Source organism: Crinia signifera, chromosome 8 (genome assembly GCF_055691185.1).
Source record: "Crinia signifera chromosome 8, ASM5569118v1, whole genome shotgun sequence".
Classification (NCBI taxonomy): Eukaryota; Metazoa; Chordata; class Amphibia; order Anura; family Myobatrachidae; genus Crinia; species Crinia signifera.
In genome coordinates, this window is record NC_139224.1 from 15118625 (window position 1) to 15145306 (window position 26682).

The 26682-nt window shown below is 50.3% G+C and overlaps 1 protein-coding gene across 3 annotated transcripts in view; it reads left to right on the forward strand.

Moving 5' to 3' along the window:
• DNAH1 (dynein axonemal heavy chain 1) overlaps window positions 1-26380 on the forward strand; it is a 90854-nt gene extending 64474 nt beyond the window's left edge. For all 3 annotated transcript variants that reach the window (XM_083155799.1, XM_083155801.1, XM_083155800.1), the window contains 35 exons: window positions 259-416; window positions 2012-2185; window positions 3989-4167; window positions 5065-5295; window positions 5794-5990; window positions 10879-11014; window positions 11299-11507; window positions 11590-11761; window positions 13409-13600; window positions 13748-13858; window positions 14131-14316; window positions 14540-14731; window positions 14816-14983; window positions 15138-15329; window positions 15484-15615; window positions 15709-15834; window positions 16104-16223; window positions 16366-16515; window positions 16602-16762; window positions 17445-17670; window positions 17748-17943; window positions 18195-18346; window positions 21715-21911; window positions 22080-22224; window positions 22333-22491; window positions 22601-22732; window positions 22803-22973; window positions 23163-23342; window positions 23475-23651; window positions 24605-24772; window positions 24849-24979; window positions 25080-25224; window positions 25311-25517; window positions 25733-25967; window positions 26094-26380. In XM_083155799.1, coding sequence (XP_083011925.1) covers window positions 259-416; window positions 2012-2185; window positions 3989-4167; window positions 5065-5295; window positions 5794-5990; window positions 10879-11014; window positions 11299-11507; window positions 11590-11761; window positions 13409-13600; window positions 13748-13858; window positions 14131-14316; window positions 14540-14731; window positions 14816-14983; window positions 15138-15329; window positions 15484-15615; window positions 15709-15834; window positions 16104-16223; window positions 16366-16515; window positions 16602-16762; window positions 17445-17670; window positions 17748-17943; window positions 18195-18346; window positions 21715-21911; window positions 22080-22224; window positions 22333-22491; window positions 22601-22732; window positions 22803-22973; window positions 23163-23342; window positions 23475-23651; window positions 24605-24772; window positions 24849-24979; window positions 25080-25224; window positions 25311-25517; window positions 25733-25967; window positions 26094-26215 — 5929 coding nt within the window. In that variant the 3' untranslated portion in view covers window positions 26216-26380. The remainder of the gene's footprint in view (window positions 1-258; window positions 417-2011; window positions 2186-3988; window positions 4168-5064; window positions 5296-5793; window positions 5991-10878; window positions 11015-11298; window positions 11508-11589; window positions 11762-13408; window positions 13601-13747; window positions 13859-14130; window positions 14317-14539; window positions 14732-14815; window positions 14984-15137; window positions 15330-15483; window positions 15616-15708; window positions 15835-16103; window positions 16224-16365; window positions 16516-16601; window positions 16763-17444; window positions 17671-17747; window positions 17944-18194; window positions 18347-21714; window positions 21912-22079; window positions 22225-22332; window positions 22492-22600; window positions 22733-22802; window positions 22974-23162; window positions 23343-23474; window positions 23652-24604; window positions 24773-24848; window positions 24980-25079; window positions 25225-25310; window positions 25518-25732; window positions 25968-26093) is intronic.
• The last annotated feature ends 302 nt before the right edge of the window (window positions 26381-26682 follow it).

Here is a 26682-nt window from a genome sequence, read left to right on the forward strand (position 1 = left end):
ATCACAGTTATTTGTTACAGTACAGAAGGCAAAACCGTGTCAGGCTCTAGAGCATATATGGCACTGTGCATATGTGTCACATCACAGAAATATGGCAGCATGCAGTGAGCAATCGTACAATGTTGCGCAGCCTGCAGTAGGTCTTACACAGTTATGATGTCCTCAGCGTTTGAAGCATTGATATTGTCCGCAGAGCTCACACTCCTATAGCCTGGCGCAGTAAGGTCAGACACTCATGTGACATCTATGTACTTACAGGAGGAAGGGGGTGTTTGGACCTCCCCTTGGACGCTACTTCATCTTTTTCATCGATGACATGAACATGCCGGCACTGGAGACATACGGTGCGCAGCCCCCGATTGAGCTGCTGAGACAGTGGATGGACCATGGGGGATGGTATGACCGCAAGCAGATAGGTATGCACTAGGGTTCGAAAGCCTCTGGATATACAGTCAACACAAAAAGGTAGACACAAACAAAATGTCGACAAGTGGAAAGGTCAACATCTATTTTAAAAAATATGGGATGTCGATGTTGACACCTGAGCATGCAGCCCCTAAATAGAGTAACGCATTACCTGCGTATCCTTTACAATGTACCAGACAGTAAGGAATACACCTGTGCACCAACTCGCTAACCTGGAAAACATGCGCTGTTAGAGGTCCCTGAGTACTGGAGTTGGGATCCATTTAAATAAACGCACAACATATTTGAAATAAGGATTAATACAACCGTTTTATATAGAAGGCATTATCTTAGCTGTCCTCCAACAAATCATTATGTCCTTTTCAAAATCTCTCCAGGCAGCCGTGTATTGCTGCCAGTCCCACTGACTCAGACTCTCAGGGGATACAGTCATTGGGTCACCAGCATGATGGTCGACAAGCATTCGGTTGACACCATGGGTTAGGTTGACAGGGTCATTATGTCGACATGGGGTTTCTTACAGGTTTTTTTAACCAAAATGTGCCGACAGGCGGTATTTCATGCCCTATCATCCACTAGGGCGTGGTAGGAGAATAAAATAGTGTGCCGAGCATAGCAAGGCACCGTGCTCGAAGCATGGCGAACGCAGCGAGCCATACGAGGGGACGCGGTGCTACGTTTTAGTGTTTATGTTGACATTCCGGGGGGGGGGGGGGGGGGATGTCGAATTTTTCAGTGTCGACCTTACCCATGTCGGCCTAATGACCCTGTCGACCTAAAGTCTTGTCGACCTTAACTCATATCGACCTAAATGCATGTCGACCTAATGATGTTGACCATAATGCTGGTGACCTAATGATCCATACCCACTCTCAGAATGCCATGTGATGATTGAAGGGGAGGAGTTTACTGTGCAGACAGCTCAGAGTGGCATTCCAAATGCTCACTGCATCATGTAACTGTGGTTGCCACAGTAATCGCATAACACTGGGTAGAGTAAGGAATAATTCATGCCAGTGTGGGGAAAAATAAAAATTCAACATGATTTATGTAAAAATATATAATATAATATTTCCACGGTTTTATAAGACTATAATACTTTATAGTGGTCTTTTTGCTCCCTGTAATGAATACACTTTTTTGCAACAAAACCCGTCTCACAGGGGTTTGAAACCCAGTTTACGATGCAGACTAGGCCCAGGTTAGGGACGTGTCTTCCATCTGCCGGCACTTGGTGATGACATCATCTCCAAGTACTGGTGAGTTGGCTTTCCATAGACTTACACGGGTCACCCATTTACACTGCACGGTTACCTATGCCGCTCCCTGGTCTATTATTCCGGGACTCCTTTCCACTGATCTGCATCCCAGTTAGTCCCGGTAAATTGCTTCTTGGGTTATTGCGGCAGTGGAAAAGGGGTATAACAGGGTTATGATGGTAATTAGGGTGACCCCAATCCTACGTGTTCTGTAGGTGATGCACAGTAAGAAACAACAGACCGGTAAATAGTTTCCACCAACCTCAGCGGTTGCTTGGGTCTCGACCTCCCAATTTCACGTTAATGCTGGTCTCTCTCTATGACAGGGGTCTTCAAGCAATTAGTGGATATTAATTTCCTGTGCACCATGGGACCCCCTGGAGGGGGCAGGAATCCAGTGTCGCCTCGGCTCACTCGTCACTTTAACTACTTGTCCTTTACTGAGATGGAAGACAGCAGCAAGGGCAGAATCTTCTCCACCATTCTGGGCAGTTGGATGGGTGAGTGACTGGCGGAGGGAGAGGGGATAAGTGGGGAGGGGTACTATTCTGGATGAGCCAGGTGGTTGTACAATCCATATTGAACATGTTTATGTACAGTATGTGATGGTCTCAGCATCTTGTACACAAACCTTAAAAAAAATATATTACTGATGTGCGGTTAGCTGGCGATGGAGGTGTGACTAGAAGGACCAATCACAACATGCAAGAGATAGAGCCTTGTGATTGGTTCTCAGTTCTCATTATTGCGCTTTGAAGTTCCCACGGTTCTCATTATGCCACACTGTAGTTCTCCCAGTTCTCATTATGCCGCACTGTTGTTCCCCAGTTCTCATTATGCCACACTGTAGTTCCCCAGTTCTCATTATGCCGCATTGTAGTTCCCCGGTTCTCATTATGCCGCACTGTAGTTCCCCCGGTTCTCATTATGCCGCACTGTAGTTTCCCCAGTTCCCATTATGCCGCACTGTAGTTTCCCCAGTTCTCATTATGCTGCACTGAAGTTCCCCAGTTCTTATTATGCCGCACTGTAGTTTCCCCCAGTTCTCATTATGCCACACTGTAGTTCCACCAGTTCTCATTATGCCACACTGTAGTTCCCCCAGTTCTCATCATGCCGCACTGTAGTTCCCCCAGTTCTCATTATGCCGCGCTTTAGTTCCCCCAGTTCTTATTTATGCCACACTGCAGTTACCCCCAGTTCTCATTATGCCACACTGTAGTTCCACCAGTTCTCATTATGCTGCACCGTGTTCCCCCAGTTCTCATTATGCCGCACTGTAGTTTCCCCAGTTCTCATTATACGGCACTGTAGTTCCCTCGGTTCTCATTATGCCGCACCGTAGTTCCCTCGGTTCTCATTATGCAGCACCGTAGTTCCCTCGGTTCTCATTATGCCGCACTGTAGTTCCCCCAGTTCTCATTATGCCACACTGTAGTTCCCCAGTTCTCATTATGCCGCACTGTAGTTCCCCCAGTTCTCATTATGCCACACTGTAGTTCCACCAGTTCTCATTATACGGCACTGTAGTTCCACCAGTTCTCATTATACGGCACTGTAGTTCCTCCAGTTCTCATTATGCCGCACTTTAGTTCTCCCAGTTCTCATTTATGCCACACTGCAGTTACCCCCAGTTCTCATTATGCCACACTGTAGTTCCACCAGTTCTCATTATGCTGCACCATGTTCCCCCAGTTCTCATTATGCTGCACTGTAGTTCCCCCAGTTCTCATTATACGGCACTGTAGTTCCCTCGGTTCTCAATATGCCGCACCGTAGTTCCCCCCCCCCCCCCCCCCCACTCTCTCATTATGCTGCACCGTAGTCCCCCCCATCCGCTCTCATTATGCTGCACCGAGTTCCCTTAGTTCTCATTATGCCGCACGGCTACCTCTAATTGTCAAATCTGCTGCACGTTATCCACTGCATGGTGGTGGTCTGATGCACCAGTTTGTAGACTGTCTCTCTCTGTATGCCATACATCAAGCATGTCCAAACTATGGCCCTCCAGCTGTTGTGAAACTACAAGTCCCATCATGCCTTGCCAGAGTTTTGCTATTAGGGAATGCTTAAACTATGGCAAGGTATGCTGGGATGTCTAGTTTCACAACAGCTGGAGGGCCATAGTTGGACATGCCTGCCATACAGTGTCTCTTGCTGTTACCCCATGGTTGTGCACTGATGCTGATGTGATCTAGGTGAAGGATAGTGGGGCCCTCTGAGCCTCTGGGGCCCAAAGCAATGGTACCCTCTGCCCTTACTCTATCCTGTGCGTCAATCACCAGCGGCTTCCTTCCTTGCAGCCAGGGCACCGGCAGTCCAGGACATGACTGAGCAACTGGTGGATGCTACAATTAAAGTGTACAACACAATTACGTCACAGCTGCTCCCCACCCCGGCAAAGTCTCACTACACCTTCAATCTTCGAGACCTGTCCAAGGTATTCCAAGGCATGCTAATGGCTGAGTCGGCAAGAATGGAGGTGAGTGTCCCAGCAGGGTAGTAGCCTACATGGGACTTATATTGTGATGGAGGTATTATCATCAATGTTAATATCTGTAAAGCATTGCTATGTCTGCTAATGTCAGTATCAGCCCTTCCCCCGGTGAACAGCCATGTATATGTGACTGTGCGCTAATGCCGGTATTAGCCCTTCCCCGGTGAACAGCCATGTATCTGTAACTGTGCGCTAATGCCGGTATCAGCCCTTCCCCCAGTGTACAGCCATGTTTCTGTGACTATGCGCTAATGCCGGTATCAGCCCTTCCCCCGGTGTACAGCCATTTATATGTGACTGTGCGCTAATGCCGGTATTAGCCCTTTCCCCGGTGAACAGCCATGTATCTGTGACTGTGCGCTAATGCCGGTATCAGCCCTTCCCCCGGTGAACAGCTGTGCATCTGTGACTGTGTGCTAATGCCGGTATCAGCCCTTCCCCCGGTGAACAGCCATGTATATGTGACTGTGCGCTAATGCCGGTATTAGCCCTTCCCCCGGTGAACAGCCATGTATCTGTGACTGTGCGCTAATGCCGGTATTAGCCCTTCCCCCGGTGAACAGCCATGTATCTGTGACTGTGCGCTAATGCTGGTATTAGCCCTTCCCCCGGTGTACAGTCGTGTTTCTGTGACTGTGTGCTAATGCCGGTATCAGCCCTTACCCCGGTGTACAGCCTCTACTGTAAGCTAAGCAGCTGTCACCCAATAACTGTATGAGCGCCCACCATTACCTTGCTGGTGATGATCTCTAAGTTCTGTCTCCTCTTGTAAACTTCCTCAAACCGATTCTTCTACCCGCTGCAGTCCTTGTGCCCGTATCGCTGTCTGGCCCTCTGTCACACTGTCTCTCTCTCTCACACTTCTCCCATGGACTGTTCTAGGACAAGTTTTGCCTCTTGAAGCTGTGGTACCACGAATTGTGCAGGGTGTTCCAGGACCGGTTAGTAAACGAGGAAGACCGTGGCTGGTTTGATGATCTGCTCAAGGGCAGGATGCAGGAATTGGGGGCCAGCTTTGAGGAAGTCATACCACAGCAACCCGTACTCTATGGTGACTTCATGACCTCCAGATCTGACGTCAAAGCCTATCAGCTTATTGAGGACCGGCAGAAGGTAATGAGAAAGTCCTGGACCTTCTGACTGGGATACGGTCACTTTCCCTCTCGTCTGGTCAGTTTCTGTGGAGATCGTTAATGTAGCATGCCCAATGCGCTGTCACCTCTTCCACCCTTCTGCCGTCGGCACTCAGCCTAGGTCTTGGAAAGGCGGGAAAACTGGGGATGCATTTCTCCATCGAAATACAAAATGGAGACGATAAACTGCTTCCATTTAGTTTGTAGGCCGAGGCCCGAAAAACACAGAGCTGGTGCGAAACTACGGTCTGTTACCAAACCAGTAAGCGACATCTTAATTCTGACCACTGCCCCCTCCCCCGACGTTTTCAATCTGCTCCCTAATCCACCCAACAGTGTCCACTCTTTCGTGCAGCTCCGTTCATTACCATATCGGTGCTGCGCCTTCTGGAGTCCATGATTTCCAACTTGCCCACTGAAATTGGGCAACATCCTATCTTCCTATACATATGTGGTTAACGCCGTGCTTCTTTCTCAGCTCCTTCGCGTGATGGAGGAATACATGGAGGATTATAATCAGATCAATACAACGAAGATGAAGCTGGTTCTTTTCCTTGATGCCATCCAGCACGTATGCCGCATCAGCCGTGTCCTGCGCCAACCACTTGGCAATGCTCTCCTCTTGGGAGTGGGAGGAAGCGGGAGACAGTCGCTCACCAGACTCGCCAGTCACATGTAAGGACAACACCCGCTGTGATAATTCTGTCACTACAGGCAGGATGTGAATCGCCAGACGTGTGCTGTGGTGGCTGATCTCAGACTGTTTTTAAAGGGACAATCATTTACAAGTCATGGTTTTGCTTTGTAAATGATGTTTATGACGTGACAATGGATAAACGTCCCTAGAAGAGAAGGTGATTGTGTCACAGTAACTGCTAAGCCTGGGAAGCTGGGAGCCATTACTAAGGATGTATTATTACGGTATATACTGGGCTGTACGCAATGTCAATGCCGCACCTAGTTGGCTGATTGTTTGAGCCCGCTCATGCATCCCGAATGTTAGCTCATGGAAAAGCGGAGCAGAATGGGACACAGAGGAGGGTTAGGCTGTAGGAGAGGAGGTTAGGGTTAGGCTGTGGGAGGGGAGGTTAGGGTTAGGCTGTAATAGGGGAGGTTAGGGTTAGGCTGCGGGAGGGGAGGTTAGGGTTAGGCTGCGGGAGGGGAGGTTAGGGTTAGGCTGTAGGAGAGGAGGTTAGTGTTAGGCTGTAATAGGGGAGGTTAGGGTTAGGCTGCGGGAGGGGAGGTTAGGGTTAGACTGTAGGAGGGGAGGTTAGGGTTAGGCTGCGGGAGGGGAGGTTAGGGTTAGGCTGTGGGAGGGGAGGTTAGGGTTAGGCTGTAGGAGAGGAGGTTAGGGTTAGGCTGTAGGAGAGGAGGTTAGGGTTAGGCTGTAGGAGGGGAGGTTAGGGTTAGGCTGCAGGAGGGGAGGTTAGGGTTAGGCTGCGGGAGGGGAGGTTAGGGTTAGGCTGTGGGAGGGGAGGTGAGGTTAGGCTGTGGGAGGGGAGGTTAGGGTTAGGCTGTAGGAGAGGAGGTTAGGATTAGGCTGCGGGAGGGGAGGTTAGGGTTAGGCTGTAATAGGGGAGGTTAGGGTTAGGCTGCGGGAGGGGAGGTTAGGGTTAGGCTGCAGAGGGGAGGTTAGGGTTAGGCTTTGGGAGAGGAGGTTAGGGTTAGGCTGTGGGAGAGGAGGTTAGGGTTAGGCTGTAATAGGGGAGGTTAGGGTTAGGCTGCGGGAGGGGAGGTTAGGGTTAGGCTGCGGGAGGGGAGGTTAGGGTTAGGCTGTAGGAGACGAGGTTAGGGTGAGACTGGGAGGGGAGGTTAGGGTTAGGCTGCAGGAGGAGAGGTTAGGGTTAGGCTGTGGGAGGGGAGGTTAGGGTTAGGCTGTAGGAGAGGAGGTTAGGGTTAGGCTGTAGGAGAGGAGGTTAGGGTTAGGCTGTAGGAGGGGAGGTTAGGGTTAGGCTGCAGGAGGGGAGGTTAGGGTTAGGCTGTAGGAGATGAGGTTAGGGTTAGGCTGCAGGAGGGGAGGTTAGGGTTAGGCTGTGGGAGGGGAGGTTAGGGTTAGGCTGCAGGAGGGGAGATTAGGGTTAGGCTGTAGGAGAGGAGGTTAGGGTGAGACTGGGAGGGGAGGTTAGGGTTAGGCTGCAGGAGGAGAGGTTAGGGTTAGGCTGTGGGAGAGGAGGTTAGGGTTAGGCTGCAGGAGGGGGGGTTAGGCTGTGGGAGAGGAGGTTAGGGTTAGGCTGCAGGAGGGGGGGTTAGGCTGTGGGAGAGGAGGTTAGGGTTAGGCTGCAGGAGGGGAGGTTAGGGTTAGGCTGTGGGAGGGGAGGTTAGGGTTAGGCTGCGGGAGGGGAGGTTAGGGTTAGGCTGCAGGAAGGGAGGTTAGGGTTAGGCTGTGGGAGGGGAGGTTAGGATTAGGCTGCAGGAGGGGAGGTTAGGGTTAGGCTGTGGGAGGGGAGGTTAGGGTTAGGCTGTGATAGGGGAGGTTAGGGTTAGGCTGCAGGAGGGGAGGTTAGGGTTAGGCTGTAGGGGGATGTTAGGGTTAGGCTGCGGGAGGGGAGGTTAGGGTTAGGCTGCAGAGGGGAGGTTAGGGTTAGGCTTTGGGAGAGGAGGTTAGGCTGTGGGAGAGGAGGTTAGGGTTAGGCTGCAGGAGGGGAGATTAGGGTTAGGCTGTAGGAAAGGAGGTTAGGGTGAGACTGGGAGGGGAGGTTAGGGTTAGGCTGCAGGAGGAGAGGTTACGGTTAGGCTGTGGGAGAGGAGGTTAGGGTTAGGCTGCAGGAGGGGAGGTTAGGGTTAGGCTGTGGGAGAGGAGGTTAGGGTAAGGCTGCGGGAGGGGAGGTTAGGGTTAGGCTGTGGGAGGGGAGGTTAGGCTGCGGGAGGGGAGGTTAGGGTTAGGCTGCGGGAAGGGAGGTTAGGGTTAGGCTGTGGGAGGGGAGGTTAGGATTAGGCTGCAGGAGGGGAGGTTAGGGTTAGGCTGTAGGAGGGGAGGTTAGGGTTAGGCTGTAGGAGAGGAGGTTAGGGTTAGGCTGCAGGAGGGGAGGTTAGGGTTAGGCTGCAGGAGGGGAGGTTAGGGTTAGGCTGCGGGAGGGGAGATTAGGGTTAGGCTGTAGGAGAGGAGGTTAGGGTTAGGCTGTGGGAGGGGAGGTTAGGGTTAGGCTGCGGGAGGGGAGGTTAGGATTAGGCTGCAGGAGGGGAGATTAAGGTTAGGCTGTAGGAGAGGAGGTTAGGGTTAGGCTGTGGGAGGGGAGGTTAGGGTTAGGCTGTAGGAGAAGAGGTTAGGGTTAGGCTGTAGGAGGGGAGGTTAGGGTTAGGCTGTAGGAGGGGAGGTTAGGGTTAGGCTGTAGGAGGGGAGGTTAGGGTTAGGCTGTAGAAGGGGAGGTTAGGGTTAGGCTGTAGGAGGGGAGGTTAGGCTGTAGGAGAGAAGGTTAGGGTTAGGCTGTAGGAGGGGAGGTTAGGGTTAGGCTGTAGGAGGGGAGGTTAGGGTTAGGCTGTGGTAGAGGAGGTTAGGGTTAGGCTGCGGGAGGGGAGGTTAGGGTGAGGCTGCAGGAGCAGAGGTTAGGGTTAGGCTGTGGGGGAGGGTTAGGGTTAGGCTGCAGGAGGGCAGGTTAGGATTAGGCTGCGGGGGGAGGGCTAGAGTTAGGCTGCGGGAGGGGAGGTTAGGGTTAGGCTGCGGGAGGGGAGGTTAGGGTTAGGCTGCAGGAGGGGATGTTAGGGTAAGGCTGTAAGAGGGGAGGTTAGGGTTAGGCTGCAGGAGGGAAGCTTAGGGTTAGGCTGTGGGAGCAGAGGTTGGGGTTAGGCCGCGGGAGGTGAGGTTAGGGTTAGGCTGCAGGAGGGAAGGTTACAGTTAAACTGCGGGAGGGGAGGTTATGGTTAGTCTGTGGGAGGGGAGGTTAGGGTTAGGCTGTGGGAGTTAAGGGTAAGGTTGCGGGAGGGGAGGTTAGGGCTAGGCTGTGGAGGGAAGGAGGATTAGGCAGTGGAATAGGGTTAGGCTGTGGGAGAGGAGGTTAGGGTTAGTCAGCAGGATAGGAGGTTAGGGTTAGGCTGTGGGAGGGGAGGTTAGGGTTAGGCTGTGGGAGTAGAGGTTAGGGTTAGGCTGTGAGAGGTGAAAATAGGCTGCAAGAGGGGAGGTTAGGGTTAGGCTGTGAGAGGGGAGGTTAGGGTTAGGCTTTGAGAAGGGAGGTTAGGGTTAGGCTGTAGAAGGGGAGGTTAGGGTTAGGCTGCAAGAGGGGAGGTTAGGGTTAGACTGTGGGGGGTGGAGGGTTAGGCTGTGGGAGGTTAGGGTTAGGCTGTAGTATGGGAGGTTAGGGTTAGGCTGTGGCAGGGGAGGTTAGGGTTAGGCTGTGGGAGGAGAGGGTTAGGCTGCAGGAGGGGAGGTTTAGGGTTAGGCTGTAGTATGGGAGGTTAGGGTTAGGCTGTGGGAGTTAAGGGTAAGGTTGCGGGAGGGGAGGTTAGGGCTAGGCTGTGGAGGGAAGGAGGATTAGGCAGTGGAATAGGGTTAGGCTGTGGGAGAGGAGGTTAGGGTTAGTCAGCAGGATAGGAGGTTAGGGTTAGGCTGTGGGAGGGGAGGTTAGGGTTAGGCTGTGGGAGTAGAGGTTAGGGTTAGGCTGTGAGAGGTGAAAATAGGCTGCAAGAGTTGAGGTTAGGGTTAGGCTGTGAGAGGGGAGGTTAGGGTTAGGCTGTGAGAAGGGAGGTTAGGGTTAGGCTGTAGAAGGGGAGGTTAGGGTTAGGCTGCAAGACGGGAGGTTAGGGTTAGACTGTGGGGGGTGGAGGGTTAGGCTGTGGGAGGTTAGGGTTAGGCTGTAGGAGGGGAGGTTAGGGTTAGGCTGTGGCAGGGGAGGTTAGGGTTAGACTGTGGGGGGTGGAGGGTTAGGCTGCAGGAGGGGAGGTTTAGGGTTAGGCTGTAGTATGGGAGGTTAGGGTTAGGCTGTGGCAGGGGAGGATAGGGTTAGGCTGTGGGAGGAGAGGGTTAGGCTGCAGGAGGGGAGGTTTAGGGTTAGGCTGTGGAGGGAGTAGGGTTAAGCTGCAGGGGAAAGGCTAGCGTGGGAGGGAGAGGCTTCGGGGGGAGGAGGGTTAGGAGGGAAGTTAGGCATTGGGTAGATAGAGTTAGAGGGATAGGGAGAAGTTAAATATTCTTATCAGACCCCTGTCAGTATTCTGCTTATTGGGTTGCAGCTGTCAGTCTTCTGACCATTGAGATACCAGCCTCCGGCCATTTGTATCTATTCCTGACACAGAACAATACAGCTGTAAGTGGATGCTTCAGTATTAATGAAATTTTCCGCGGCATTAGCATACAACATGTTACAGCATAAGGTGTAGCCGCAGGCTACTCAGAAACGGGCCCGTTGTGGGGCTAAAGCTGCTTTGCTTCCCCACTAGGGGACACTGTAGGCTTATTACAGTGGGGTATAGACGGGTGATTAGTGGAGCCAACATTTAAATTTCGAAGTGTGACTGGCCCCTCCCGTCTATGACCCCCATCCTTACCAGTTCTTGAAATGTGCCTGGGGAAAAAAAAGGCCCAACTCTGTGTTTTAAGGCATTATTTATGGTTCCCATGTCCCATATCTTCCAGGACCGAGTACGAATGTTTCCAGATTGAATTGTCTAAGAACTATGGGATACCAGAGTGGCGAGAAGACATAAAGGGAATCCTGCTGAAAGCCGGCCTACAGAACACGCCCATCACCTTTCTCTTCACCGACACCCAGGTACATGCTCCTCCCACTGCTTGTGAGCCCCCCCACCTCCCTTACGGGTCAGGTTCCAAACCATGACCAATTATATGTTGGAGAAAGACCATGGACTGTTGACTGGCCACACCCCACAAGCATAGGACCTTATGCCTCCATACCCCGGTAGGCCTTTCAGTCTCCAGTCCAACACTGCTCACACATGAGTCATTGGTTGGCAGGTATACTTCAGGCTAAGCAATACAAAGAGTCATGTTATATACCATTGCCTATAACTACATCCCCTCTCGGTGTCTCTGAAGATTAAGAACGAATCATTTCTGGAAGACATAAACAACATCCTGAATTCCGGCGACGTCCCGAACGTGTATGGCCTGGATGAGCAGGATCAGATTGTCACCGCCATGAAGCCGGTTGTACAAGACCTGGGGCAACAGCCGACCAAAGCCAACTTAATGGCCGCCTACACCCGCCGAGTGAGGGGCAACATCCATATGGTGCTATGTATGAGGTAGGTCCCACCGCCGCACAGGGCTTCCGGCAGATGGTGTTTCGTTAGTTGCCAGCAGCACATATGTGTTCCTGTCTTACAGCCCGATAGGGGAGGTGTTCCGCTCTCGTCTCCGCCAGTTCCCGTCCTTAGTGAACTGCTGCACGATTGACTGGTTTGATGAGTGGCCGGCGGAGGCTTTGCAATCCGTAGCCTCCTCCTTCCTGATGGAGATTCCTGAGCTGGAGTCCAGGCCGTCTGTTGTCCAAGGCATGGTGGGTGTGCGAGAAGGAATGTGTGCATTATATACCCTATCAGTTACTGACTGCATCCTCTGACCGTAGCCCAGAATCATGTGTGCATGCAGATTCACTGACAGTGTCCCCTGACTGTCCCCCAGATCCAGGTGTGCATGCAGATTCACTGACAGTGCCCCCTGACTGTCCCCCAGATCCAGGTGTGCATGCAGATACACTGACAGTGTCCTCTGACTGTCCCCCAGATCCAGGTGTGCATGCAGATGCACAGACAGTGTCCCTGACTGTCCCCCAGATCCAGGTGTGCATGCAGATTCACTGACAGTGCCCCCTGACTGTCCCCCAGATCCAGATGCACCGACAGTGTCCCCCAAATCCAGATGCGCTGACAGTGTCCCCTGACTGCCCCCAGATCCAGATGTGCATGCAGATGCACCGACAGTGTCCCCTTACTGTCCCCCAGATCCAGATGCACCGACAGTGTCCCCCAAATCCAGATGCGCTGACAGTGTCCCCTGACTGCCCCCCCAGATCCAGATGTGCATGCAGATTCACTGACAGTGTCCTCTGACTGTCCCCCAGATCCAGGTGTGCATGCAGATTCACTGACAGTGCCTCCTGACTGTCCCCCAGATCCAGGTGTGCATGCAGATTCACTGACAGTGTCCCCTGACTGTCCCCCAGATCCAGGTGTGCATGCAGATTCACTGACAGTGCCCCCTGACTGTCCCCCAGATCCAGATGCACCGACAGTGTCCCCCAAATCCAGATGCGCTGACAGTGTCCCCTGACTGCCCCCAGATCCAGATGTGCATGCAGATGCACCGACAGTGTCCCCTTACTGTCCCCCAGATCCAGATGCACCGACAGTGTCCCCCAAATCCAGATGCGCTGACAGTGTCCCCTGACTGCCCCCCCAGATCCAGATGTGCATGCAGATTCACTGACAGTGTCCTCTGACTGTCCCCCAGATCCAGGTGTGCATGCAGATTCACTGACAGTGCCTCCTGACTGTCCCCCAGATCCAGGTGTGCATGCAGATTCACTGACAGTGTCCCCTGACTGTCCCCCAGATCCAGGTGTGCATGCAGATTCACTGACAGTGTCCTCTGACTGTCCCCCAGATCCAGGTGTGCATGCAGATTCACTGACAGTGCCCCCTGACTGCCCCCAGATCCAGATGTGCATGCAGATGCACCGACAGTGTCCCCTTACTGTCCCCCAGATCCAGATGCACCGACAGTGTCCCCCAAATCCAGATGCGCTGACAGTGTCCCCTGACTGCCCCCCGATCCAGATGTGCATGCAGATTCACTGACAATGTCCCCCGGCTGTCCCCCAGATCCAGATGTACGTGCAGATGCACCAAGTGTCCCCTGATTGTCCCCAGATCCAGATGTGCATGCAGGTGCACTGACGGTGTCCCCTGACTGTCCCCCAGATCCAGATGCGTGTGCAGATGCACTGAAAGTGTCCCCTTCACCCCCAGATGCGCGTATAGTTGCACTGACCAAGTTCTCTGACTGTCCACCAGAGTTGCTCTGACAGTGTCCCCTCCACCCCCAGATCCAGATGTGCGTACAGATGCACTGACCATGTTCTCTGACTGTCCTCCATATCCAGATGTGCGTGCAGATGCGCTGACATTGTCCCCTCCACCCCCAGATCCAGATGTGCGTACAGATGCACCAGTCAGTCGCTTTGAAGTCCAAGCAGTACCTTGCAGAGCTTTCCCGTCACAATTACATCACACCCAAGAGCTACCTGGAGCTGCTTGGCATCTACTCAAGTCTGATTGGTAAGAAGCTGCTGGAGATCCAAACTGGCAAGGACAGGATGAAAAGCGGTCTAGACAAGGTAAGGGGGTCCCACTATTCTCCGCACTCCAGTGCCAGCCTATCACCAGTCTCTCTTGGTGATGTTTGTCACAACTGTGTTGTCATTCGCTGTCATTGTCCCATCCTGTAACCTCTCTCACATCTTATCCAATCCGTATCCTCTCAGCTTCTCCACACAGCCGAGGATGTGGCCAAGATGCAGGAGGAGCTAGAGGTAATGCGCCCCCTGCTGGAAGAGGCCGCACGGGACACAGTCACCACTATGCAGAAGATCGAGGTGCCTCATACACTCCTGACACAGTATATGTAGTGCTTCTTCCTCACGACAATGTCTTTCTGCTCTCTATTGCCATCTGTGTATTCCTTATTTACATATATATTCTCTATCAACCTGAAATTTCTTCATCCCCATGCCCATGTGTTCTCTATCCTCTTACCCTCTCCCCATGTGTTCTATAGCCCCATATCCCGCCCCCCCCCCCTCCCCCCCACAAGTTTTTGCACCAGGCACTGTGGCTTTCAGGACTGAGAATTGTCTTCTTCTCTCAGAAAGACACGGTGGTAGCTGAAGCCACCAGGGCATCGGTGCAGGTGGAGGAAGCAAAGGCCACGGAGAAAGCTGGCAAGGCTCAGGAAATTGCAGAAGATGCCCAAAAGGACCTGGATGAGGCACTGCCGGCCCTGGACGCCGCGCTAGCCAGTCTTAAATCTTTAAACAGAAATGATGTGACAGAGGTGGGTGAGCCTGGTGCCGAAGTATAGACGCATGTATTACAGCTGGAGCCAGTGTGAGTCATACCCCCCCCCCCCTTCTGTATAGGCAATGCAGGGTGAGAGATTGGCGACCATGTGGGTAAGGTCACATGGGTTAGGATCCAGTACTCTGGGCAGATCTGTGGGCACCTGATGGTGGTATGACAGTAATGAGTTCCATCCTCCTCTCCTGTCCGTCCTGTAGGTCAGGGCAATGCAGCGCCCCCCAGAGGGAGTGAAACTGGTGATTGAAGCCGTTTGCATAATGAAAGGAATCAAACCAAAGAAAGTAGCTGGAGACAAACCTGGGAGCAGAGTAGACGACTACTGGGAGCCAGGGAAGGGGCTTCTGCAGGACCCCGGCAAGTTCCTGGAAGGACTTTTCAAGTTTGACAAGGTAAGATTCCCTGTTGTGCGGTCCTAGTGGTGCAGAGGATGGCCGTCTCCTATCCCGCTGACCGATTCCTCCTCCCAATGTCAGGACAATATCTCAGACGCAATCATAAAAACCATCCAGCCGTACATTGACAACGAGGAGTTCCAGCCAGCGACGATCTCCCGGGTATCAAAGGCCTGTACCTCCATCTGTCAGTGGGTGCGAGCGATGCACAAATACCACTTTGTGGCACGAGGTGTGGAACCCAAACGAGTAAGTACTGGAAGGTCTCCACTCCAGTGGCTGAGAATGAGGATGTCCCTGTACTGGGAACCAGTCACTGGGGGCAGAGGAATATACTGGTTAGAACATGGCTATACCAGTTACTTTGTGCATGAGTGATGACGTTGTTGCCTGTTCCCTGTAGCAAGCTCTGCGAGAGGCCCAGGAGGATCTAGCAGTCACTCAGAAAATCTTGGATGAGGCCAAAGCTTCTCTGAATGAAATAGAAGAGGGGATCGCCACCTTACAGGCCAAGTACCGGGACTGCGTCTCCAAGAGGGAAGAGCTGGAGCAGAAATGTGAGCAGTGCGAGCAGAAACTGGTCCGCGCCGATAAGGTAGATGAAGCCGACAAGCACTTACCCTTCTGCATTAACCACCTACTGCCCCTTCTCTCTTATTCGCACCCTGGCCTTTGCCCCCCGTCACCAGATCTTCTATACTTGTCTGTGTCATTCCTCGCTCATCCAGCTGTCTCTCCTCCTTTGGTAGCTGATCACCGGGCTGTCTGACGAACGCCAGCGCTGGCAAGATACAGTGCTCAACTTGGAGAAGCTCTTGGTTAACGTCACCGGAGATCTTCTGCTTTGTGCTGGCTTCTTGGCGTATCTAGGACCCTTCACGGTGAGAGCCTGTTATAGACTAGATGTCTTTGGAGGGGGGTATGGCCATGTAAGGTGCTGCATGTCTACGGGATTATGGTTCCTGTCTCCCCAGGGCCAGTATCGGACGTCTTTGTTTGAACAGTGGACTAAGACGCTGAAGGACCTGAATGTACCGTGCACCCAGGAGCCATCCTTGATTGGGACGCTGGGAGACCCTGTAAAAATCCGTTCCTGGCAGGTGAGACAGAATAGGCTCTGTTGTTAATGGCAAGGTGTAGATGGCATAACACACTAGATAGGCACCTGTACCAACACCCACATACACATCTCTGCTGCCCACCCAAACAGGACGACATTAGTGAGTTTGTGATATTTGGTTCTGCTGGTTTGGCCAGAAGGGACCTTTGCAATGAAGAGCGACCAGTCCCTCTGGGCTCACTCTGGATCATCCTTGGTGTTAAGGTGGAGGAATCAATGACATACTTATCCCTTAATATCCCTCCTCAGATTGCAGGACTTCCAAACGATACCTTGTCTGTGGAGAATGGGGTGATCACACAGTACTCTCAGCGCTGGTCACATTTCATCGACCCTCAGGGACAGGCCAACAGGTGGATCAAAAACTTGGTGAGTTGAGTCGTGGACATGCTGGTACCTGCATAAACCAGGCTAACAGAATGCGGGATCCGTATGTAAGTGGGCATAGGTAAGCATTGAAGCGCAGGGTGGTGTGTAGACATTTACACTCCGGTGTCTCTGCCCCTGACAGGAGAAAGACAACGGTTTGGATGTGGTGAAGCTCACTGACAGCGCCGTCTTGCGCAGCTTGGAAAACGCCATCCGCTTTGGGAAGCCATTTATGCTGGAGAATGTGGGGGAGGAGCTGGACCCCGCTCTTGAACCTGTATTGCTGAAACAGGTGAGCAGACGTTGGCGGTCATTATCTCTCGCTGAGCAGTCCTTAGCCCATCTCTAGCTCGTGTTGTGTCTCTTGTCATGTTACAGACGTACAAACAGCAAGGAAGCACCGTTCTACGCCTCGGTGATACGGTCATCCCATACCATGAGGATTTCAGGATGTATATCACCACCAAGCTGCCAAACCCACATTACCCCCCTGAAATCTGCACTAAAGTCACGCTCATCAACTTCACCCTGTCCCCCAGGTAACAGACGCTCCCTAGCCTCCTAGAATCTGTACTAAACATCTAATTCCCGAGGTCACAGCTTCCACCCCGGGCGATACTCTTACTGCATGGCTACTCCGGACTTATTGTAAGCACATGAGGCTGGGTATGTAGGTACATAGGAAGCTCTGTGCTGTCCAGAGCACTGATGGATATATGGGACAGCTCCGGACTCCTTTGTGGGCGTAACCGGGCTCAAACCAGGATAGTGACGGTGTAAGTTACTACTGGTAGTGGTGGTGTTTACTTTTCACTCTTCCTTTGTAATAAAAATTGCAAATAAATCAAATTAGGAGCTATTAAGAAACAGCCCCTCAATGGTCAACCTAAAGCTGTCTGCAAGGCGGGATATAGAGGGGAGGGAGCCTGGGTTGCTGGGAAAGAGCTTAACTATTTGGTGTCCAGACTCCAACTCTCCAATGTTATCAGTGTACCCTATGGAATGAAGAAGAAAATCAATACCCATGGCTGATAACAGAAGCCAATCAGCGAGAAATCAGGCTGTTATATATATGGGCTGTTACAATCTGACCTGGTTCAGCCAATTGCCTCTAACGAACAGTCTATAAATGTAATAAGCTAATGGCATAGCCGATCTCATGCACAGATACATCAGTAACTGTTGTCTTTTTGTCTCGTTAACACTCATGTGTCCTCCCAGTGGCCTGGAGGATCAGCTCCTAGGACAAGTCGTGGCAGAGGAGCGGCCGGATTTGGAAGAAGCCAAGAACCAGCTGATTTTATCCAATGCTCAGATGCGCCAAGAGCTGAAGGAGATCGAAGACCAAATTCTGCTGCGCCTCAGCTCCTCGCAGGGCAATCCCGTAGATGACGTTGATCTTATCAAAGTGTTGGAGGCCTCCAAGGTGAAAGCCGGCGAGATCAAGGTGAGTAGGCCACAGTCCTCGGTTCTCGGCGGCAGCATGGTGGTAAGGGCTCTGTTACAGCTTTCTACTCTTCACAGGCAAAAGTGCAAGTGGCAGAGCAAACAGAACGGGACATAGACAGCACCCGCAGCCAGTACGTCCCGGTGGCAGTCAGGACACAGATCCTGTTCTTCTGCGTTTCCGACTTGTCCAACGTGGACCCCATGTACCAGTACTCACTGGAGTGGTTCCTTGGGATCTTTACTGCTGCCATCACCAACTCTGAGAGAGCAGGTATATGTATTACGTACTGGAGCCTCACGTGTTCGGTGTTACCATGTTGACCACGCAGGTCCATCCCCTCCATCTTCTACATATCCATATGTTGTCTCGTTTCCCCAATGTCCATGTCGTTGTGTGTCCTGTAGAACATAAAGACTTCTCCATCGTCTGACGCCTCATCTGTAGTATGTAATTATATGTATCTGTGTGATCCGGGCCTTGGTGCAGGGGATGTAACCCAGCCCTGTGACTTGTTCTTCCAGAAACGGTGGAGAAACGAATAGAGAATATCAACACGTACTTTACCTTCAGTCTGTACTGCAACGTGTGCCGCAGTCTCTTTGAGAAGCACAAGCTGATGTTCTCCTTCCTGCTCTGTGTGCGGATACTCATGGACAAAGGCCTCATAAACATGGTGAGAGCGTACTGGCAGAAGTCAGAGTCCCATAGAGTAACGAGAGGGCTGGGGGTGGGGTTGATGCAGGGACGGAAACCCATCACGCCATGCAGGCTGTTACATGAAGCGGGTGTTCTTCACTTACTAAATACCAGTGTCTGCGTGCGACTTCCATACCGTGCAGATGACAGCATTATCCTCAGCAGTCACTGCTTTCAATCATGTGTCCGCTTACATGCTCATCCATAAGGTTCCAACTCACAAAACATCTGTCTCCATGATTTAGGAGTCAGCGCTGTAGAATAATGCATTCGCAGCTGCGATCATATACCTAGTGGATGTGCAAGATTGTGCTTAGGCCTGGTAATGTACTGAGATGCCCACCGGCAGCCTCGCAGGTCCCAGCAACTGCATGCACACACAGCGGTGGTTGTAAATCCATAGACAATTGTCCTAGCGTTACTGTCATACAGATTGGCCTGCAGGAACAGAGACTCTAGCGTCATGATTTCTGTGAACAAGACACACCCTGAAACCAGTTGTGACAATGTCTGCGTTTCTGCCACCAAACACATCCCCAAACACTCACTGTCTGTCACTCACAGTCAGGTGAAAAATTATCAACTGTGAATACAGTGGGGGGCGAAAGTTTGGACACCTAAGGCAAAAAATTATTTTAATGTGCAAAAAGAAGTCAAGGAAAGATGGAAAAAATTTCCAAAAGGCATCAAATTACAGATTAGACATTCTTATAACATGTCAAAAAAAGTTTGATTTTTGGATTTTATTTCCATTGTTTACACTTTCAAAATAACAGCAATGTATCCATCTTTGCGGACGATACAAAACTTAGCAAAGTCATCAAATCATCAGAAGATGTCACCATGCTTCAAAATGATCTTGCAATTCTAGATGAGTGGGCAAAAAAATGGAAGATGAGGTTCAATGTAGATAAATGTAAGGTTATGCACCTTGGGAGACACAACCAGTGTGCAAGTTACAACCTTAGCGGAGAGGAACTGGGTAATTCCATACTTGAAAAGGATCTAGGAGTCCAAATAGACAGCAAACTAGGATGTAGTGCCCATTGTAATGTAGCTACAAAAAAGGCCAACAAAATTCTGGCATGTATTAAGAGGGGAATGGAAACTAGGGACTCGAGGGTAATTATGCCACTATATAAAGCATTGGTGAGACCTCACCTGGAGTACAGTTCTGGGCCCCACACTATAAAAAGGACATCATAGAATTAGAAAAAGTCCAAAGGCGAGCAACAAAGCTTATTAGGGGAATGGAGAATTTAAGCTACGGGGAGAGATTAAGCAATTTGGGACTATTTACATTAGAAAAGAGACGTTTAAGGGGGGACATGCTCAACATGTACAAGTATATCAAGGGCCAATATAAGGAACTGTCACACACCCTATTTTCTACTAGAAAGGAATCTAGGACGCGAGGGCATGAGTATAGATTAGAAGAAAAAAGATTTCATTCAGCTAGTAGAAAGAATTTCTTTACGGTCAGAACAGTCAAACTCTGGAACTCTCTTCCCAGAGAGGTGGTAATGGCTGGCTCATTAAATGCGTTCAAGGCAAAGTTGGACAAACATTTACTGGAGAAAAACATCCATGGGTACAAATAAGAAATATAATTTGTCTGTAAAATACCAGAACCTACCAAATCAGCAATGGATATCTATACCAGGTTGAACTAGATGGACGCAAGTCTTTTTTCAGCCTTACCAACTATGTAACTATGTAACTATGTAACAGAAAACAAAAAATGGCGTCTGCAAAAGTTTGGGCACCCTGCAGAGTTTATAGCATGCACCGCCCCCCTTTGGACAGCTGAGACCTGGCAGTGTCATGGATTGTTCTCAATCATCATCTGGAAAGACCAGGTGATGTCAATCTCAAAGGTTTTAAATAAAGACTCATCTGATCCCCAACAATCAGCAACATGGGTTCCTCTAAGCAGTTGTGTAGAACACTGAAACTGAGAATAGTTGACGCTCACAAAGCAGGAGAAGGCAATAAGAAGATAGAAAAGCGTTATCAGATGCCCATATCCTCTGTTCGGAATGTAATTAAGAAATGGCAGTCATCAGGAACAATGGAAGTTTAAGCAAGATCTGAAAGACCAAGATAAATATCAGACAGGATTGTGAGAAAAGCAAGTCAAAATCCACGTTTGCCTGCACGGTCCCTCCAGGAAGATCTGCCAGACACTGGAGTGGTGGTGCACTATTCCACTATAAAGAGATATAAAGATACTTGTACAAATATGGTCTTCATGGAAGAGTCATCAGAATAAAACCTCTTCTACGTTCTCACCACAAAAATCAGCGTTTGAAGTTTGCAAATGAACATATAGACCAGCCTGGTGCATTTTGGAATCAAGTTCTGTGGACCGATGAGGTTAAAATATAACTTTTTGGCCGGAATGAGCAAAGGTACGTTTGGAGAAGGAAGGGCACAGAATTTAATGAAAAGAACCTCTGTCCAACTGTTAAGCATGGGGGTGGATCAATCATGCTTTGGGGTTGTATTTCAGCCAGTGGCCCAGGGAACATTTCACGAGTAGAAGGAAAAATGGATTCAATAAGATTCCAGAAATTTTGGACGCTAACTTGATGCCATCTGTGAAAAAGCTGAAGTTAAAGAGAGGCTGGCTTCTACAAATGGGTAATGATCCTAAACACACCTCAAAATCCACAGTGGATTACATCAAGAGGCGTAAACTGAAGGTTTTGCTATGGCCTTCACAATCTCCTGACCTCAACATCATTGAAAATCTAAGGATAGACTTTAAAAGAGCAGGGCGTCACAGACAGCCCAGGAATCTCAAAGAACTGGAAGACTTTGGTAAGGAAGAATGGGCGACGATACCTCAAACAAGAATTGAAAGACTCTTGGCTGGCTACAAAAGCCTGAGGGTGACCTTTAGTGATAATCTGTAGGCAGCCGGAGTAGGCGCGCAGGACCGAGTCCCCCCAAAAACCAGAACCAACATGGCTACAAAAAGCGTTTACAAGCTGTGATACCTGCCAAAGGGGGCAGTACAAGGTATTAACTCTACAGGGTGCCCAAACTTTTGCAGACACCATTTTTTGTTTTCTGTTTTTTTTTTGAAAGTGTAAATGATGGAAATAAAATCAACCTTTTTTTTTTACATGTTATAAGAATGTCTTATCTGTAATTTGATGCCTTTTGGATGTTTTTCCATCTTTCCTTGTCTTCTTTTTGCACATTAAAATTAATTTTTGCCTGGGGTGCCCAAACGTTCGATCCCCACTGTATATTGCATATTGGCAAATATATCGTACATAGGAGATGAAAGTCTTGATTGTAAAGTAGGACAATTGCTGATGGTGGATTTCTCCACAGGATGAATGGCGCTTTCTACTGTCAGGGGCTACGGTACCCCCTCTGACCGAGAACCCGTGTAGCGAGTGGCTGACAGAGCGGGCCTGGAGGGACATTCAGGCCCTGAGCACACTAAGTAACTTCCATGACATCAAAGCGCAAATCACCAAACACGCGGCGGAGTACAGGAGGATCTGTGACAGCCCCGAACCCCAACGGTAACAGAACCGCAATGTGCCTCACAGCTTACTAACCCACAATAGATGATGCCGCTGTCAGCTGTGTATTTATAATTCACAGTGTGATCTATCCGGTATGGACTGAAAGGTCCACCAGAATTAATGTCACGGGGACAAGTAATCACCTTACGATCTATTTGTTTCCAGAGAGAAACTCCCCGGGGAGTGGGACCAGACTTTGGACTCCTTCCAGAAGATGCTGATCCTGCGATGTCTGCGAGGGGACAAAGTGACCAACGCCATGCAGGACTACGTGTGCCAGCACCTGGGACAGAGGTTTATCGAGCCCCAGGTACTTGCGCCCCGGGGTCACACTATGATAACATAGGGTATGGACATGGGAACTGAACGCAGCATTGGTTACCCAGCGTTACGTTGTGTGTATGTGTTTCTCCTCTAGACGGCAGACCTAGGTGCTGTGTACCGCGAGTCCTCTCCCGTCACCCCACTCATCTTCATCCTTTCTCCTGGAACTGACCCGGCCACCGATCTGTACAAGTTTGCTGAGGAGATGAGGTTCTCCAAGAAACTAAACGCAATATCGCTGGGGCAGGGACAGGTGCGTATTCCGCTGGCCATGTTACACCACGTAATGAGTCCTGAATACACAGGAATTACCACTTTGTTAGTCTTGGTCTCTTCTAGTATTGCTTTATTGATATCTGCAGGGTCCCCGCGCTGAGGCCATGATGCGCAACGCCTTAGAGCGCGGGAAGTGGGTATTTTTCCAGAATTGCCATCTTGCACCCAGCTGGATGCCCTCGCTGGAGAGATTGGTAGAGACCATTGATCCAGATAAGGTATGTTCTGGCACAGCGACCATCCGTTCTATTTCTGCATTTCTGTGATTACCACTTTTTCGCCCTATAGGTGCACCATGATTTTAGGGTGTGGTTGACCAGTATGCCCAGCAGCCAGTTTCCAGTGTCCATCTTGCAAAATGGCTCTAAGCTCACCATCGAGCCGCCTCGTGGGGTGAAGGCCAATCTTCTGCGCACGTACTTGACTCTGAACGACACGGAAATAAATGAGAGCAGAAAGGTGCGTACCTGTCGGTGTAACTCAGATCAGTGTATAATACTCTGTTCTCTTATGAAGATTGTGGTTTGAGAGGTCTTACATCATTGGCCGTTACACATCGTTGTTCTTTTTCATATTGGCAATTGCCCAGTGAACTGCCACCCTTTACCATCTTACACCACCTTCCTGTTCCCGGCTCTCACCCACCAGGTTCCCGAGTACAAGGCTCTCCTGCTGTCCCTCTGTCTGTTCCATGGGAGTATACTGGAGAGAAGAAAGTTCGGCCCATTAGGATTCAACATTCCTTACGAGTTCACAGATGGGGATCTCAGGATTTGCATCTCTCAGCTTCGGATGTTTCTTGATGAGTATACAGACATCCCCTATAAGGTAAGTACACCTGACAGAAGACAAGAGTAGGTGTTCCAGATGTACAGGAATGTGAGGTGGCATTACATGGCACCAGGGCATCTGCAGCTGGAAACTCGGGTCGTTAATCACCAATTGTGACTTTCCCGGCAGGTCCTGCGTTACACAGCCGGGGAGATTAATTATGGCGGCCGAGTAACAGACGACTGGGACAGACGCTGCCTCCTGAGCATACTGCAGGATTTTTACCAGCCTCCGGTTCTAGAAGAAGGCTACAAGTTCTCAGAGTCTGGAGTCTATCTTGAAATTAGTCCAACCTATGACCTGAAGGTGAGAAACCCCAATTTGGACCCCATGCAACCTGTCCTACATTACAATCAAGACTTACATCATGTTCCATTACCTCCTCGGATCTCTATGTCTACGGGTTAGAATTTGCCGGCATCATTCAGAAATTACTGTTCCCATAACTTTAACAATAGTATGTGGCCTTTACCACATAAATACTGGCCAGTATGTAGTAAGCCTTTTATGTGTGCAATAGTGTGGGGCAGTGTCCTCAAGGAACCCTAACCATCCAGGTTTTAAGGATATCCATTGTGTACACACATCATTTGATCGATTTGACTGAGGTACTGATCAAGCCTGGATATCTCCTTAAAAGCTGGAACGTTAAGATGCCTTTAAGACCGAGTTTGGAAACCTCAGGTGTAGGCAGAAGTCCTGGAACAATGGGGTATATTCCCATCACAGGCCCAGGCAGCTGTGATCCTCCAGACAATGGGCTTGATTCTCTCTCTAATTGACAAAACCAGGCTGCACTGCAGGTGGGGCAGATGTAAAGTGTGCAGAGAGAGGTACATTTGTTTGGGGTTTGTACTTCAAAATTATATCAGTATTGCAGTGTAAAAATAAAGCAGCCAGTATTTACTCTGCACAGAAACCACCAACACCCAAATCTAACACTCTCTGCACATGTTACATCTGCCCCCCGCCCCGCCATGCAGCATGGCTTTGTCCATTAGAAAGAGAATTTGCTTTTGCTAGTGAACCAAAATCAGGCCCAATGTGTCAATGGTGCAACATGTTCTTCCAATGCAGCCTACCCCTGTGTGCACTACTCACCTAACAGAGGGGTAACTTGTGGACCAACCAGGCTTCATCGCACGGGACATCCCCTCTTGATCCAAAATTGGTTAGACACCCATGGGTTTACTCCAATTCATGACCAACAACTGATTATCCAACCTTTGACTTCGTAACACTGTTTTGTTTGGTGTCAGGGTTACTTGCAGTACATCCGGTCACTTCCACTCAACGACCTGACGGAACTGTTCGGACTCCATGAGAACGCAAACATCACTTTTGCCCAGAACGAAAGCTTTGCCCTGTTAGGATCCCTGGTGACACTCCAGCCCCGGACGCAGAGTGCCGGAGGGAGCCGTGACGAGGTGAGTACAGCTGACGTGCACCGGTCTCAGAGGGTTGTACGGATCCTGAAGCATTTGTGTGTCTGTCTTCCTGTAGATGGTGGAGAATATCGCAGAGGGCATCCTGAAGAAGGTCCCTCGGCTCATCCCAGTGCAGGAAGTGATGGAGAAGTATCCCGTTATGTATCAGGAGTCAATGAACACCGTTCTCATTCAGGAAGTCATCCGGTAGGAGCTGTGTGATGTCTTTGTAGTTACCACATACAAATGGAGTTTCTGTTGCTCCAGATGTGTGATGTCATTATGCGGTGCGGTGTCCTTTCCCCAGGTATAACAGGCTCCTGGGCGTCCTCTCCCAGACTCTGGGTGATTTGCTGAAGGCTATGAAAGGCCAGGTCGTCATGTCCTCTCAGCTGGAACTTATGGCCAACAGTCTTTATAACAATTCTGTGCCAGAACTCTGGAGGGCGAAGGTGAGAGTCTAGGCCCAATTCTCCAGCCCCGTATCATATAGTATAGTCAGGACAAGCTAACATAATGGAGTCATGCTTCTTCCCAGGCGTATCCTTCCTTGAAGCCTTTGGCCTCCTGGGTGATTGATCTTCTGCAGAGAATAGAGTTCCTTCAGAAGTGGATCACTGATGGGATCCCGGCTGTCTTCTGGATCAGTGGCCTGTTCTTCCCGCAGGCATTCCTAACTGGCACTTTGCAGAATTTCGCCAGGAAGCACGTCATTTCCATCGACACGATCACCTTTGATTTTAAGGTGAGGTGAAGCCATCAAGTGTATGTGCATGAGTCTACAGAAAGGGGATATTGCTACAGAGCGGTTTAACACATTCCAGTAATTTCTGTGGGAAGTTCCGGCAAAGCAAACATTTTGCTCCCAAAATTGTATATTTGCACCTTGTGTGCTGGTATTTATAGGAAAGGATCATGGCTTAAGGACACATTTGACACGTTCTCCTCTGTCTTCTACAGGTCCTCACAGAGTCTGTGGCCGATCTGACGCAGCGGCCGGCAGAGGGATGTTACATTCACGGCTTGTATCTGGAAGGAGCATGTTGGGACAAGTCAATAATGCAGCTGGCGGAATCACGGCCCAAAGAACTGTACACAGAGATGGCCGTCATCTGGCTGGTCCCAGTGTCAGAACGCAAGCCCACCGCTTCTATGACATACTTGTGCCCAATCTACAAGACCCTGACCCGTGCAGGTAAGGGGGGATGCACAATAAGTATCATCCGTGGTGTCGGGGGAGGGGGGGGGGGGGAGGAGAAGCACCGGCAGCTGTTTCAGCTTTGTACATGAAACATTACAATGGATTATTTTGTCATTGTAGGAACCCTCTCGACCACGGGACATTCCACCAACTACGTCATCGCAGTGGAACTGGCCAGCAGCAAGCCTCAAACACACTGGATAAAGCGTGGCGTTGCCCTCATATGTGCCCTAGATTACTGATATGGCTCCAAAAACTGATAATGTGCCAACTGTAATGCCAGATGTAGCATAGACATATAATCATGCTAAATGTGGCATCCAACCTGTCCACCAACTGCAGCTACGGTGGGGGACCGGATTATTTGCCAATAAATGTACAGCAGATAAAAATGGTTAAAACCCAAAGCATCATTTTGTGTTTTATTTCAGCAGTAGTATCATATAGTATAGTCAGGACAGCCAGATGTATTTGTCCATTGCAAAAGTCTTTGCTGGCTCTGTCAGACAGACCCTTAGGAGAGAGAGTCTCAAACTAGGAGGCAGTTCTATTTGCACTGTTCCACTACGAGCTCCGGATCGAGCCAACATGGAAAAGGAGGTGGTACCACCAGTACTTGACAAGCCAGTTTCTCAGACAATGCAATGAGCAGTGGGATAGTTTAGCCATCAGGAGGCACCAAGACCTCCCTAACTTATGAATGAAAACA